The 15,011-nt window shown below is 47.8% G+C and overlaps 1 protein-coding gene and 1 non-coding gene across 3 annotated transcripts; both read left to right on the forward strand.

Annotated features, from left to right (window-relative positions):
- The first annotated feature begins 50 nt into the window (after positions 1–50).
- LOC128824510 (uncharacterized) lies at positions 51–11,358 on the forward strand. 2 transcript variants are annotated; one of them, XM_054006093.1, is made up of 2 exons: positions 51–982; positions 6,790–11,358. In XM_054006093.1, the coding sequence occupies exon 2, from the start codon at positions 8,671–8,673 to the stop codon at positions 9,841–9,843; it is 1,173 nt and encodes a 390-aa protein (XP_053862068.1). In that variant the 5' UTR covers positions 51–982; positions 6,790–8,670; the 3' UTR covers positions 9,844–11,358. The 2 variants fall into 2 exon arrangements, with proteins under 2 accessions (XP_053862068.1, XP_053862067.1); XM_054006092.1 differs by lacking the exon at positions 51–982 and adding an exon at positions 4,997–6,001.
- On the forward strand, positions 5,260–5,450 carry LOC128824996 (U2 spliceosomal RNA). Its single transcript, XR_008442556.1, has one exon. It is a non-coding gene; the product is annotated as a U2 spliceosomal RNA (small nuclear RNA).
- Positions 11,359–15,011: the final 3,653 nt, after the last annotated feature.

Below are 15,011 nucleotides of genomic sequence, written 5' to 3' on the forward strand. Positions count from 1 at the left end.
ATTGATAGATCGATAGATCTTCCTTCGCTTCTCTCAAAACCCGTCTTCCCCTGCCTCACCCTCTGTTGTGCCTGCAGACTCGCGGGGTGGCTCCTCTCGGTCTGGCAGAGAAGCTTGAGGAGATGAAGCCACTCCTGGGGCGGGGCTGGACTTGCTGGTTACGACATCTCTTTGCCCGGTAGGACGGCATGTAGCATCGAGATCCTGGGCTGCGGAGTGCGATCCCGTTGGAGCAGCCTTCCTCTGGGCAGCAGGGTGATCAGTAGCTTCGGGGTCCTGGGTCGAGGAGGTGTTTCCTTCGGGAGCCTCCCTCTCTGGAGCAGCAGTCAGCATCCTGGTCCTGGGTCGTCGTGGTGGGGGCTCCTCTGGTAGCAGCCTTCTCCAGAGCAGCAGGGCGAAGGGCAGCTTCTGGGTCCTAGGTAGAGGTTCTCCGCGGGTCGTCGTCCTCCTCAAGAAGTGGTGAGATGTTGTTGCTCCTAGCTGTGAGGTCCCGAAGAGCCGTCCTCGTGGCGCCAGGCCTCCCTGCAGAGGTATCCCCAGGGGTTTTCTATATATTCAATGTCCTGAGAGAATAATGGGGCCTCTTACACTTGACCTATCTTAGGGCCTCAGAATGTCATCATCTGGCCCTGGCAAGGGTGGGCCAAACCTACTGACCCTCCGAGCTGCATACAACAATCTTCAGACATTCGAGAGCTGGGACGCGCCTCCTGGGGCTCAGGGCTTCAGTCTCATGGGAGATGCCTCCCTGGGCTCGGGTCTTCAGAGCCTCCTCCATGCTGGGCAGAAGCCAGAGGCAATATGAGAGGAGGGTGCATGGGGGTGTCCCCCACTGATTTTTGCCAGAGTTTGCTATTTGCTGGCTCTGCTTGGTCACATGGTGTCACTGGGCCCCTTCCCTGTGGCACTCAACTTTCCTAGATGCCTCTAGGCTCAGCACACGGTCCCGCAAACAAACAGACCACACTGTGTGGGGAGTCAGGTTTGTAGAAATTTTGGTGGTGCCCAGAGCCTGCCCCCCCCCCTTCCTAAGGCTCAGGGAGTTTAGTGGGGGGAGGGGAGAGAGAAGGTGGTCTGGGGCAGGAGATTGGAGTGCAGGAGAGGTGAGAGATTGGGCTCTGGGAGGGAGTTTAGGTGCAGGCTCTGGGGTGGGCTGGGGGTGCAGGCTCAGGGAATGAGCTCAGGTGCTGGGTGCAGGCTCTGGCCTGGGGCAGGGTGTGGGCTCTGGGCTGGGGTGCAGGTTCCGGGAGGGAGTTTGGGCGCAGGCTCTGGGCCCCCTCCCTGCACGGCAGCTTCTGGAGCAGGAAAGCTGGGGGCTGCGCCTTGGGTAGAGGCAGCAGCAAACAGCTGGGAGCTGCAGGGAGAGCTGCTGCGTTTGCTGCTGCCTCTCTCCAAGGAACTGAAGCAGAGGCCCGGCCCTGCAGCTCCCAACTGTTTGCTGGTGTTTCCCCCTGCAGAGCTAAAACCTGGGAGCTGAAGGGAGGGGCTGTGGGCCTTGAGCTGTTGTGGGGGGGGAGGGGGCTAAACCTTAAATTGTGCCCACCCTCTCTCAACAGGCACCAGTCTCCTCCAGCAGAAGCCCCTAGCCCCACCACCCTGCCGCAGGGCAGAAGCCTTGAGCTCTCCCCCAGTCTGGTAGGTGGAGAATGGTGGTGGGGGAGTGAATGGGGAGCTCCAGGAGCCGCGCTGTAACTGTAGAAGAGCCCCATGTGGTTTAGTCCCCCCAGATCGCGCTTGCACATTTTCTTGTATCTGTTTTGCTGCAAGAGTTAACAGTGACTGAGTAAGTCACAGGTAGTGGGAGGAGGTGCGGAGGGAGGGGGTGCAGGCAGAGCGCAGCGCTTACCTGGGGTTTCTGGGCTGTGGGGGCTCCACATGCTGCTACCCCCAGGCACTGCCCCCACACCTCATTACTGGCCACAGGGGCACTTGGGGTGGGAGAAGCACGTGTGGACAGACCCACCCTGCCCCGGGGCCATAGGGAGACGCTAGCAGCCACGTGGAGCAAGCAGGCAGGAAGCCTCTGAGCTCTGCTGTGCTGCTGGTGGTGGGTACGGGCCCTGGGCCATTTTAAATCGCGTACGGGTGGGGGAGAACCCAGGGGTGGAAGACGGGGCCAAGGGAGAGACCCAGCCTCAAACAGTGCTGGAGTCGGGCCCTGGGCAGAGGTGAAAGTGAGCCAATATGGGCCGGTACGCAACCAGTAAGAAGCCGGTACCAGCCCGTACGTACACAGCCCACATTAAAGCGCTGCCACAGCAGTGCTTCAAGGTCGCGGCCCCTTCACCGTCGGCAGCACTGCCGGTACAGCCCCTTTAACGTCCCTGCCCACTTTGCCTCCCACCGCACCCGGCTGCCAACGGGGGTGAGATGTAGGAGGGGCAAAGGGAGCAATTGCCCTGGTCCCGGCTGTTTAAAACAGGGCGGGCTCCAGGCACCAGCACTCTCTCAATGCCTGCCCAACGATTACCATTCTCTCTCTTTCACCTCTATAGCTTGTCGTCACTGTGTGTCCGCGGTGTTTTCCTCAAAATTAATTAGCGGTCCTGGGCGAGACAGAAGATAGAGAAGCGAACACTAAGAGAGAGGTGTCAGCTTTTCTTGCAGCATTTTTCTAGGCAATCTGCCCTAAGCATTCAGTGCATGGAAAATGGCAGGCACCAGTCTCCTCCAGTAGAAGCCCCTAGCGCCACTACCCTGCATAGCTCCACCACCTGGTTCAAAGGTGATGGGTGCTAAAGGGATCAAATATCAGGGGGTAATTGTGTTAGTCTGTATCTACAAAAACAACAAGGAGTCTGGTGGCACCTTAAAGACTAACAGATTTATTTGGGCATAAGCTTTCGTGAGTAAAAACCTCACTTCTAAGAAGTGAGGTTTTTACTCACGAAAGCTTATGCCCAAATAAATCTGTTAGTCTTTAAGGTGCCACCAGACTCCTTGTTGTTTTTAAAGGGATCAAAGTCTCCTTAAGAAGCTCTCAAGTTGCGGAGCAGAGCGCTCCGCTCCGCGTAAAGTCCCTCAAACAAAGAGACCACATGGTATACTTGAGTCAAGCAACAAGTACACCACAAACACACACTGCAGCCACTCAGCCCAGGGGTCACGCAGTTGCTCCTCCTTCACCTGGAGAACCCCCTTGCAAAAATTCTCCTGTTCTCTCACGCTTCTGGTCACCTAGGAGCGGGCTTTTTAAAGGCTGCTAGGCTCAACACATGGTCCCTCAAACAGACCATGCTCTCAGGGGTGGCAGGCCACCCCCCAATCTCTGTCCCCCACCTGCCTAAGACTCTGGGAGGAAGTTTGAGTTGGGGGAGGTGGTCTGGGGTGCAGGCCCTGGAACAGACCCACCCTGCCCAGGGGCCACAGGGAGATGCTGGCAGCCACATGGAGCAAGCAGGCAGGAAGCCGCTCAGCTCTGCTGCGCTGCCTGTGGTCGGTGGGTGGGGGCCTAACAGTGAGGTCGTGTATAGCGTCCCCCTTGGCTGGCGATAGCTGGAAGGGCGCCGTCTTTTGTTTACGGTCCAGCACGCTCAGTCGTATAGTGGTTTTCTTCGTTTTCTTAAGCGTTCGTGGGTTTTCTTCTTTTGATCTGTATAGGTACAATTGCGTATTTTAGTGCACACGCTGCTTTGCGCTTCATGCGCTATCCATGCTTCACTGACTGAGTTTGCAGGTGATCGTCTTATGGACATGGGTCGAGCGGATCTTGTTTTGGCTTCCCTCCCTCAGTTTCCGAAAACTTCACAGTAAATATCACAGAGTCCTGACAAAAGGATAAATAGAGGGTTTTGAGAGAAGCGAAGAAAGATCTATCGATCTATCAATTAATTGAAATATACTGAGAACTTGATGAGCAAGTGATTTCAAGTGATTTCAAACTATGTGCATCTATGATTTGCAGGCTATTAAAGCCTATAATAGTTATTTTTTCTTGAATATATGCTAGATTTTCTCACTCTCTCAATGCCTGCCCAACGATTACCATTCTCTCTCTTTCACGTATATAGCTTGTTGGCAGTGTGTGTGGCTGCGGTGTTTTCCTCGAAATTTATTAGCAGTGCTGGGTAAGACAGAAGATAGATAAGCAAACACTAAGAGAGAGAGAGAGAGGTCAGCTTTTCTTGCAGCATTTTTCTAGGCAATCTGCCCTAAGCATTCTGTGCATGGAAAGTGGCAGGCACCAGTCTCCTCCAGCAGAAGCCCCTAGCCCCACTACGCTGCCGCAGGGCAGAAGCCTTGAGCTGCCCCCCCAGTCTGGTAGGTGGAGAATGGTGGTGGTGGTGGGGTGAACAGGGAGTTCCAGGAGCCGCACTGTAACTGTAGAAGAGCCCTATGAGGTTTAGTCACCCCGGATAGCACTTGCACATTTTCTTGTATCTGTTTTGCTTCCCCGTCGGCAGCCCTGCCGGTACGGCCCCTTTAACATCCCTGCCCCCTTTGCCTCCCCCTGCACCCAGCTGCCAACGGCGGTGAGGGGAAAAGGGAGCAGCTGCCCTGGTCCCGGCTGTTTAAAACAGGGCCGGCTGCAGGCACCAGCACTCTCTCACTGCCTGCCCAACGATTACCATTCTCTCTCTTTCACCTCTATAGCTTGTCGTCACTGTGTGTCCGCGGTGTTTTCCTCGAAATTAATTAGCAGTCCTGGGCGAGACAGAAGATAGTGTTCGCTTCTCTAAGAGAGAGAGAGGTGTCAGCTTTTCTTGCAGCATTTTTCTAGGCAATCTGCCCTAAGCATTCGGTGCATGGAAAGTGGCAGGCACCAGTCTCGTCCAGCAGAAGCCCCTAGCCCCACTACCCTGCCGCAGGGCAGAAGCCTGGAGCTGCCCCCGAGTCTGGTAGGTAGAGAATGGGGCAGAGCTCCAGGATCCGCACTAACCGTAGAAGAGCCCCATGCGGTTTGGCCAGCCGGGAGAGCGCTTGCACACGTTTTCTTGTCTCTGTTTTGCTGCGAGAGTTAACAGGGACGGAGTACGTCACAGGAAGTGGGTGGGTTTATGCAATGTAGGAGTACGCAGCAGCAGCCAGAGGAACCCAAGTAACCAGACTGAAAGAATTCTCGGTCTTTAAGCAGAATTGTGTGTGGAATTCTTGCTTTGAATTATTACATTGGAGTCATTTGGGGGAGTGATTGTCACTTAAGCGTTTCCTAGTTGTCCAAGTCTCCTTGATGGCATTTGGTCCCTGTATAGGAGCTCCTCGTGGTGACGTAGAAAGCTGTGGCGGAGGTAGGGCTGTCTCGTTTTTCAGCATATTTTTATCGCTTCTCGGCCTTTTGGCTAAGATCAAGTGTAGTATCTGTTCTTATCAGTTTAATATCTGATACGTCCTCTATCTGAGGACTATATATTAAATGGATTTTTGGAACAGGGAGATGGAATAGGAGCTTGCTCCATCCACTCCACGCATCGACCTGGTATTGCAGTACCTCCAGGAACGGTGCACCTCCCCTCGGGGAGACTATTGTGGTGAAAAAAATAGAATCTATTGAATGTGTGACACCAATACTGACTTGGACTCAGAATATATTCTAGAAGTGGCATACTAGAGATCACTTCTTTACTGATGCTTGTATGTACTTTGTGAACCTTGTAACTGAAAGCTGTAATCTCTCAGAACTCAAGCCTAAACCCAGATGTCTAGTACCTTCCTTAACTTGTGTAAACTTGATTTCAATGTCCCTCTGCCATGTACAGCGGCCAAACCGGACAGTCTCTACGCAAAGGAATAAATGGACACAAATCAGACATCAAGAATTGTAACATTCAAAAACCAGTAGGAGAGCACTTCAATCTCCCTGGACACTCAAACAGACTTCAAAATAGCCATTCTTCAACCAACAAACCCTTCACAAACAGACTTCAATGAGAAACTTCAGAACTGGAATTAATTTGCAAACTTGATACCATCACCTTAGGCCTGAATGAAGACGGGGAGTGGCTGAGTCACTCCAAAAAGTAATTTTCCCTCTGTTGAGACGTTAGCACTGATTCCCAACTTGGTAAGGCAACCTCATCTTTTCATGTGCTGTCTTTTTCACTCCAGGCATGTGATGAAGTGATAATACTTGTATTCATCAACAGTGTGAATTAGATAGAGATTTGGTTATATTCTTCTCCCCACCCAGCATATGTTGCATGGATCTCCATTTGTGAGATCATGTGAAGGCACGAGGTGTCCTTCTGCTCCCAGAGGTCCCCCATCCTGTTCCCCCCCCTCCCCTCCCCAAACCTACTGTAAATTCTAAATCATTATACTTTACTTCTCATTTTTAGGATGTGGCTTGGGATAGGCCACTTAATGGGGGTGGGTGCTTGCAGAGTGAAGATTAAGCTCATTCACAGGAGCTTTGTGATGGAGTGTACATTGTCTAGTGTTTGTGGCAGGCTTTACCGCTGAAGTGCTGCTCAATACTCAGCTATTAAACACTGTTTTTGTGGGGATCGATTTACCCCCGTCAGGCACTCAGCGAGAGAGTTGCTTCTCCTGCCCTGGCAGTTATTTATTTTTTCCACCAAGCTTTGAAATCGGAACCAGCAGGTGGCACCACAGTTCCACAGCCAACCCTAGAGAGAGGAAACTGAAGTCCTGCTCTGCAGACCGAGCAGAGCAGGCTGTTGGGACCCACAGGACGTGCAGTCGAGGGGCTCGTCTGACTGGCATCATAGCTCTAAGCATAGTGCCTATTCCAGCGTAACTCCCCCACGGAGACGCTATTCCAAATAGAAGCAGCTTGGTTCCCCAAAGTTACTACTCTGCTTTGATGAAAAACATCATCTTCCATCTCAGGTTTTCCATGTACTGCCCACGGATGGTATCCTCCAGGGTCCTCTCCAGCATAGTTCTCGCTCTCAGAGTGATGATGCTGTCATCTCTTCCAAATACGGCTCCCCTGGGTACCTGGCGACATCTTGGCTGGAAGGGGCTATGGCGATTCGCTTCCTGATGATGTCACGCACAGCACTCGCCACAAAGTTCCTCACTGTAGCATCCAGGCACATCGAAAGATGGAAGGCGCAAGTGGATCGCCGCAGCGTCAGCCAGATCACCCCCTTCGAGGGATGTTGCTGCCTCCCTGCTGTTAGATGGAATGTACTGTTTCAATTAACTATTAATAAGATGTTTTTAAAATACTGAAATGAATCACTGACTTTGAACTGAAATTCAAAATGGAATACATGAACTCTAACTTTGAACTCCATCTTTGAGAGGGGACTTATTTACTACACAGACTCTAGCTTAAACCAGTCAGAACCGGTTTTTCCCGCCAAGTCCAACCCTCAGTGTTCCATCACCTCAGAAGCGTTCCATCACCTCAGAACTCTCCCCGCCAAAAAGGCTTTATAAGGTCTTGTTCAGCGCCTGCGCGGGGCTGTCCATTCCAGCGACAGTTCGTACACGGTCGGGTCTTCGCAGAGCTCCAGAGCTGAGATCGAAGAACAACATCTATCCCGTAGTGTGTTTGAGGAAGAGGAGTCCTGTCATCGTCATTCCTATATCCTGCATCTCCTGGTGTCCATCATCCCAGAGGGTCTCCTCGCCCGCGACGAGAACCATCAGTCGTCTGGACTCCCCAGTGTTCCTCCTCAAGGACTCTAAATCAGTCCAAGAGTTGTAGGTCCTGGGCATCACGCCTGTACGTGACATCTGCTGCATCAGAGCAATAGGAGAAAGGTTTCAGTGTTGGGGTATTGTTTATTGTTTTGTAGAATCCAACGGGAGGGTGTATGGGTCTTAGCTCCAAGCTCTCAGAGTCAGTCACTGATCCACTATTTTACGGATTTATGGTTTTGCTGTTTCACTGTGTTATTCTTGTATTTCTCTCCCCCCCCCCCCCATTCTCCCTAGTTTTTCTGTACCTTTTATCCCTAATACACTTACCTTTATTTGCACCATATTATCTTGTCTTTTCTTTATTTTATTATATTTTATGGGTAGCTAAATCCACCGGTGACAGACACGGAAGGGAGCCAAGTCTGCAGCTTCTGAGAAAAGGGGCTTTCCCTGTTATATCTTCCCTCTACCATCTCTCTAGTATTTCCTTTGAAGCGTTACCTTCTTACCCTTGAGGTAACATTTCTGGCGACCGCGGCAGGACTCTCTTGGGGATTAGTTACCCCATCAGAGTCCTGTTATGCTTTAGCTTGTTTATTTGTGACAGTGACTGTGACGGTCCAATTGACTCGGGGAGGGAATTCGTGTTTAATTGGAACTGTGCCTATTTCCCCACCCCCCCACGGAAGCACGATCCGAGGGAAAGTGTAGTGTCCGGGTGAGAGCCCCCCTTCCATTACTCCCTGGGTGAGGGACGGAATTTATTCCGCCCTGGGAAATCCTGTTATCGGCGATAAGGGTTGCAGGGACGCCTGGACCCCTGCCCAGAAGCAGGTAGCGTGGCTAGTAGGCCCCATACTAGCACCGCTAGTGTCCGGTTGCTAATAATCGAACACTGAGTGGTACCGGGCCCCAAAAGGGTTGCCACTCTTTCTTTTGGCAAGGCAACAGTTAGCAGGGGAGCGGCTGTGGCCTTCTCTGAAAAATTTAGGTTGCCTTTGCCTAGGCCTTAGAGCCGCAGCTGGAAGCGGTCTCTTTTCTAAGGTCTCTCTATTTTCAAACGGTGTAATCTTTTTCCTTGGATTGGGTAAGCAATCTATAACCCAGCAGCAGAAGATGGATCAAGTTTTCAGCCTCCAAGGATGGACGTCCCAGACAAATAAAAACTCAGTGGACTTTAGTGTGGATTTATTTGGAAAGGGCAAAAATCCTTGGAAGGAGGAGTCACTGGCAGGGGTTGATTCCTTGGACAAGTTTTCCACCTTATGGGCTCGGTATTCCATCTGTAAACCTACCCCTAACAAGAAAGCACAAAAATGTGCTCTCATATACGGCTTGGCTATGGTCAGCCGAGAACTGAATTCACAAGTGTCGCTACTTAAACAACAGACAGAGCAAGCACTTGCTGAAAAGCAGCAGCTAAAACAACAAGGTGAAAGGCAGGCTGCCGAAGAGCAACTGGCAACTGCCAAGATAAACAGCCTGACCTTACAGGTTTCCCAGCTCGAACAACAGCTGAGGAATCTTAATACGAGGGTTACAGATGCAGAAACTGCTGCTGAAATAAAAGGCAGAGAACTTCAGGAATCGCAGGCAGTAGTGCGCCAGCTCCTAAAGGAAGCCCATAATGTTAATTTAGGGTCTGTCAATCATGTGGCCTGCAATCGCCGCATTGACAAGCTGCAGAAGCAGCTACAATTGGCCAAGGGTGTTATGAGTGCCATCGAAATGAATCCTTTGGCAGCTTTTAAGTCTGAATTTCAAGAGTCAAGTTCCGACTCGGAAACTGAGGACTCACCACCAGGTCCCTCAGTGGGTAAAAGATTGGAACCCTCAGCACCTCACAGTAGTGAGGAGGCCATGTTGGTAGACAGGGGATGCCCGTTGGCTCCTATTGTAACCCAATATGATAACAACAGACCCCCAACTGTGAAACATGAAACTAGGGCTTTGACCCCAGAACAAACTAGAGCTTTGGGAAAGCAAATGGGAATTTGTAATAAGGAAACGGTATTGAACTGGCTGGCAAAATTATCAGCAACACCTAATGTCAGCCAGGAGGAGATGGTAGCACTCTTAAGGGAATGCATGTCAGCTGAGGATTTTGCAGTATTACCATATGGCATCATGGTGGATACCAATACTGAACAACATACCCTCTATAAAAGAGGGTTTTTAAATTGTACTTTCCTTATGATAACCTACTGGGTAAAGCATATGCTGAAAAGCAAATGCCAGATGAATGACCAGAAAGGTATATGGTGCGAAAAAAATTGTTATTCTGGTTAGCTGGTTTGGGAGTCAATCGTGGAGGGGTTATTGATTATGATGTACCTGAATTAAGAGAATTATATGTACAAGGTTTAACACCTAATATCCGGTTGGGAATGGGTCCTGTGGTTGCTCGTGTTACATCTATGGCTGAATTAGAAGGCAGGGCTAGAGAGGTTTACGAGTTACAACAGCTAGCCTACCCTGGTGGAGGAGCTAAGAGAAGGGTGGCAGCTTTCAATAACAAAACATCTACTGACAAAAGCCAAGGCAAAACTCCAATGCAGCAACAATATAAACCCCCATAATTTACTAACAAAATGTTCAGTGGCTCTGCTGAGGAAATGAAAATCATGAAAAAGGTGCTATTAAAAAGACTCAGCAAATATGAATCATGGGACAGTCTAGTGAAGCAGAGGTTATCAGCAGAGGACATGTTCCTGAAATTAGCACAGTATGAAACATCACAAGGATCAGCAAGTAAGAACTCTAATGCTCCTATAGCATCCACCTCACTCCAATCTAATTGAGGTGGCCGGGCTTCCCAAGCCCCTGGGTTTGTGGCCCCCCTACTTAAAGACTACTGGGGTAGACCCACTGTAGAAATTCAATTAAAGGGAAGTTTCGGTAGCGTTAAACGAAAGGCACTGGTAGACACCGGGGCATCTACCAGCCTACTTTGCACAAAAGCAAATTCAATCATCAGGAATATTCCAGTTAAGGATATTAAATCTCTTCAGTCATACAATGGAAAGGAAAGTACTATACCTTTCACTGACTTTATTACTTGTACTGTAGGACATCTGTCAACCCGAGCTTCCTTTGGTTTACAACAATTAGACGGAAGTGGCATCTTGGGAATAGATCTATTAAGGAAATTACAGATAGTGGTGGACTTACCAAATAACATATTGTGTCAAGTGAAAGATGAAGAGGCGGGTCTTATAATTCCAGCAGCCCATAGGATATATGCGTTTAAGATAAACCGATTCTTCCTGAATGGGAAGAGGACATCAAACGGATTACCCAGAAACATCTCATGGTTTTCGCTCCAAGTAAACTCAGTTGTGGAAAAGTAGAGGCTTCTGTGAAGGTAGAAGGACCAGACCCCAAACCACTAAGACAGTATAAGTATTCCATCGAGGCAAAGGAGGGAATTAAACCAACCATCGATGCACTTTTAGCACAAGGAGTGCTAATCCAGTGCCAAAGCATATGCAATTCGCCTATCTGGCCTGTTAGGAAGGCAGATAATAAATCATGGAGACTTACTGTTGATTATAGAGGGCTAAATCATGTTACCCCAAGACTAGCTCCTGTAGTGGCAAAATTCCCTGAGGTGATGGCTTGAATCACAGAAGGTGCCTGTTGGTTTTCTGTATTGGATATTGCAAATGCATTCTTTTCAATACCTCTCAACCCTTCTTCATCTTACAAGTTTGCTTTTACTTTTGATGACCGACAGCTAACCTTCACCAGGGTCCCACAAGGCTATCATAACGCCCCAAGTCTGTGCCATCGGTTGGTGGCCGCCCTGTGGAAGAATTTAACTTATTCCAGCAACATCATAAGTTATGTAGGTGACATCCTAATTGCCACACAGACCAGAGAAGATAATTGTGCTGCTTTAGATGAGATTCTGGAAGCATTGAAGAAAGCTGGATTCTTAATCAATCCTAGCAAGGCTCAGTTGGTCCAGCAGCAAGTGACTTACTTGGGAGTTCAGCTTGGACCCACAGGCAGAAAACTGGATATTTCGAAAATAGAACTCATATCTAAGCTGCCTGCCCCGACAGATGTAAGCACTTTACGATCATTCCTTGGATTGGTTGGATTTTCAAGGGATTTTATCGAAAACTATAGCGAAAAGGCCAGACCTCTCTATAAACTTTTAAGAAAAAAAAAAAAAAAATCAGAAATGGACTTGGGGAACTGAAGAGCAGCAAGCAGTGATAGACCTGAAACAAGCCTTGATGACTGCACCGGCACTTGCATACCCTCAAATCAACCAGCCCTTCCATCTACAATTGGCAACAACCAAGACAGCGATTAGTGCAATATTATTACAACAGAGTGGATCCTCCTTAAAACCAGTGGCATATGGATCTAAGGTCCTTTCAGAAGTAGAGAAACAGTATACAACATGTGAAAAGGAAGTACTTCCATTAGTTTGGGCCATCTCCCATTGGGAGTATTCAATAGGAATGGCCCCTATTGTACTAAAAACCACCCATACACCAGTGCAATATGTTATATCGGGTAAAGCTAATGCCGGGCGAGTCAGCCACCCTAGACTTGCCAATTGGACACTTGCCCTCCTGAATAAAGAGGTACGAGTAGAGAAGATCAACACACCTATTTCTGCACCTTTCGCACTTTGCCCGCCAATAACTGAGGAAATATATGTAAATAATCATGATTGTCCTCTACCTAACTTCAAAATTCCAGAAATTGTATCCCCCTTTAAATTTGAATCATGCTATGAAAGTGCAAAAGCCAGTAAGAAAGAATTATGGGTAGTCGATGGCAGTAGCCTTTTTAAAGATGGGAAGGCTGCTACCGGATATGCAGCGCTTCATGTCGCTTTGGACCAGATCTATCAAGGAACCGTGTCATACCATTCTGCACAAGCGGCTGAAGTTGTGGCCATCATAGTGGCTTTAGAAAATGCTGAATCGACTGCCAATATCACCATCTGTACAGACTCTGATTGGGCTATGAGGGCCTTGTTAGACTGGATGATAGTATGGAAACAGCGGGATATGAAAACCGCAGATAATCATCCAGTGGCATATGCTGGCTCGCTCATGCATGCGTGGAACTTAGCAGAAGCTAGGAGGGGAGATACTTATCTATTCAAAGTAAGAGCACACAGAAGGAATCAGGCAGAGATATCCATATTAAACAGCAAAGTGGATAAGTTAGCAAAGCAAGCAGCGGTAATGGGACCTGAAACAAGATGGGACAAGGTAGAAGCTAATATAAGTGCAAATAAACCTGTGGACCATACAGATCATCAAGACATAGTGCAATTACAAGAACAAGATCCTGAAATTAAGAAGCTGCTAAAAGATGGAAAACACAAAACATACCTCATCACTCGACATACATCTGGACTAATCATGACAACAAAAGATAATCATGAAAATACTGATAACGATACCTTGATTCCAATATTAGTGATTCCAAACATATTGCGAAGAGAGTTAATCCAACTGGCTCATCAACAAGGACACTTTGGACTCCAAAAGACCCTACAAAGGCTAGCTACGGTAGGATGGTGGCCTGAGATAATCCGAGATACTGAGCACTTTATTAACAACTGTTTAAGATGCGCCCACAATAATCCTGATATAAGGATGAAAAAGGACCTCTACTTCATCAACCAGTAGATGGCCCATGGATTCGAGTGCAGATAGACTTTATTGGACCCTTACCTAGAACTAACCGAGGAAATGTATACTGCCTGGTGGTAATAGATCCATTTACCAAGTGGATAGAAGGGTACCCAACTAGGAATTGCACTGCAGGTGCGACAATAAAATTGCTGTTAGAAAATACGTTCAGTCGATTCGGACTACCTCGGATTATTGATTCCGATCAAGGCACGCACTTTACCGGTGAATTAACTAAACAATTGTGTATAGCCTTAGGAATACACCAAAGATTTCGTGTAGCTGGTCACCCACAAGCTTCTGGGTTAGTAGAAAGATCAAACCGCACTTTAAAAACTGCACTAAGGAAGGTAATTGATTCATCAGGAAAGAATTGGGACAGACATCTACCTCTCATCCTGACGGCAATCAGATCTGCAGCGAGCGTCCATGGATTCACTCCGTATGAAGCGCTTTTCGGAAGACCTATGGTAACGCCTGAGCAATGGTGGATGCCAGGAGGGGTGCCACCGGACGAGTATAGACCTAGAGCGGTGACGGACAATTACATAAAATCAGTGTTAAATACCATAGAGGTGCAAAGGGCAGTGGCGGTTAATTTAAAAGGAAATATTCATAAGATGGATCAAAGACTGAACAACAATTTAAAACATTTAGAGTGGAACATAGGGGATCAAGTTCTCTAAGTATTTTTCTGAAAAGAACCATCCATTGAGCCCAAGATGGGTTGGACCAGTAACAGTCATCAATAAAGCCAGCCCAACAACTTATCAACTAGAATTGAAGACCGGAAAACGTAAAGTACAAAAGTGGTTCCATAGCTCACTATTAAAATTATGGAAAGGAAACATCTGAACTAATCCCTCTAGAACAGAAAGTAATAGGACAAGTGATGAAAAACCACCATAAGGATCAACTAATTGTCTTGTTTTCATCCACAGGATGCTGAACAAAAGAAATATGAAGACTACTGGAAGATTTCTGATGTACATAGTTATAACTTGGTTAAGTTTAAGTTTAATAATTAAGAAAAATGAATACTGATATGCGAGGCACACAGAAAACTCTCTTTCATGCATGACCAAGGGAAGGAATTGGAAACACAAAAGGAAAATGAGGAATATGTCAATGAAAGAACCAACACTCAAATGAGAGGAATGGCACCATCTGAAGCTCCTACAAAGCCATTTCCAGAGAATATTTACAGACGCCGGAAGAAACGGGATCTACCACCAACTTTCAATGTAACTCTGAAAGGAAGTAAATTCTTTCCTATTAAGATGAACAAATATTTAGGATGTCAGGTTAACCCACAAATAATATATCAATGGAGGATAAAATCTCACCAAATGCAAGACGACCTCAAAACCAAGGAAAACAACAAGAAAGCTCTACAAAAAGTAGAGCAACAAAGGTACCTCGAGCGACTACTAAAAAACAGTTAAAGTTTTCAGAATCTGATATCACGGAAGAGGGAAAAGAGAGGCAAACGATCATAAAAATTGGGAATGGGTAACCCTTAGAGCCTATAAGGTCATGAAACGTTGCTACCTAGAGGTTTTTGAGTATTCTCAGAATCAGTCGGTTATATTACCAGACACTGTTACCACCCACAACCCAGTACAGCGTTTCGGACCTATACGTCCAGGATATGGTTGTACGTGGAGTATGCCTGAAGTGACGTTTGACAACTGCCATAAAGACCTTTATCAATGTGTCGCATTTGACATCTTATCTCCTTCTTTAGTTAAACCCGGAAAACTGAACATATCAATAAAAATGTACCATCAA

This window comes from Malaclemys terrapin, chromosome 16 (genome assembly GCF_027887155.1).
Source record: "Malaclemys terrapin pileata isolate rMalTer1 chromosome 16, rMalTer1.hap1, whole genome shotgun sequence".
Lineage (NCBI taxonomy): Eukaryota > Metazoa > Chordata > Testudines > Emydidae > Malaclemys > Malaclemys terrapin.

Excerpts from the sequence above, each read along its gene's own strand:
- LOC128824510 (XM_054006093.1), top strand. The coding sequence starts at position 8,671 with ATGGATCAAGTTTTCAGCCTCCAAGGATGGACGTCCCAGACAAATAAA.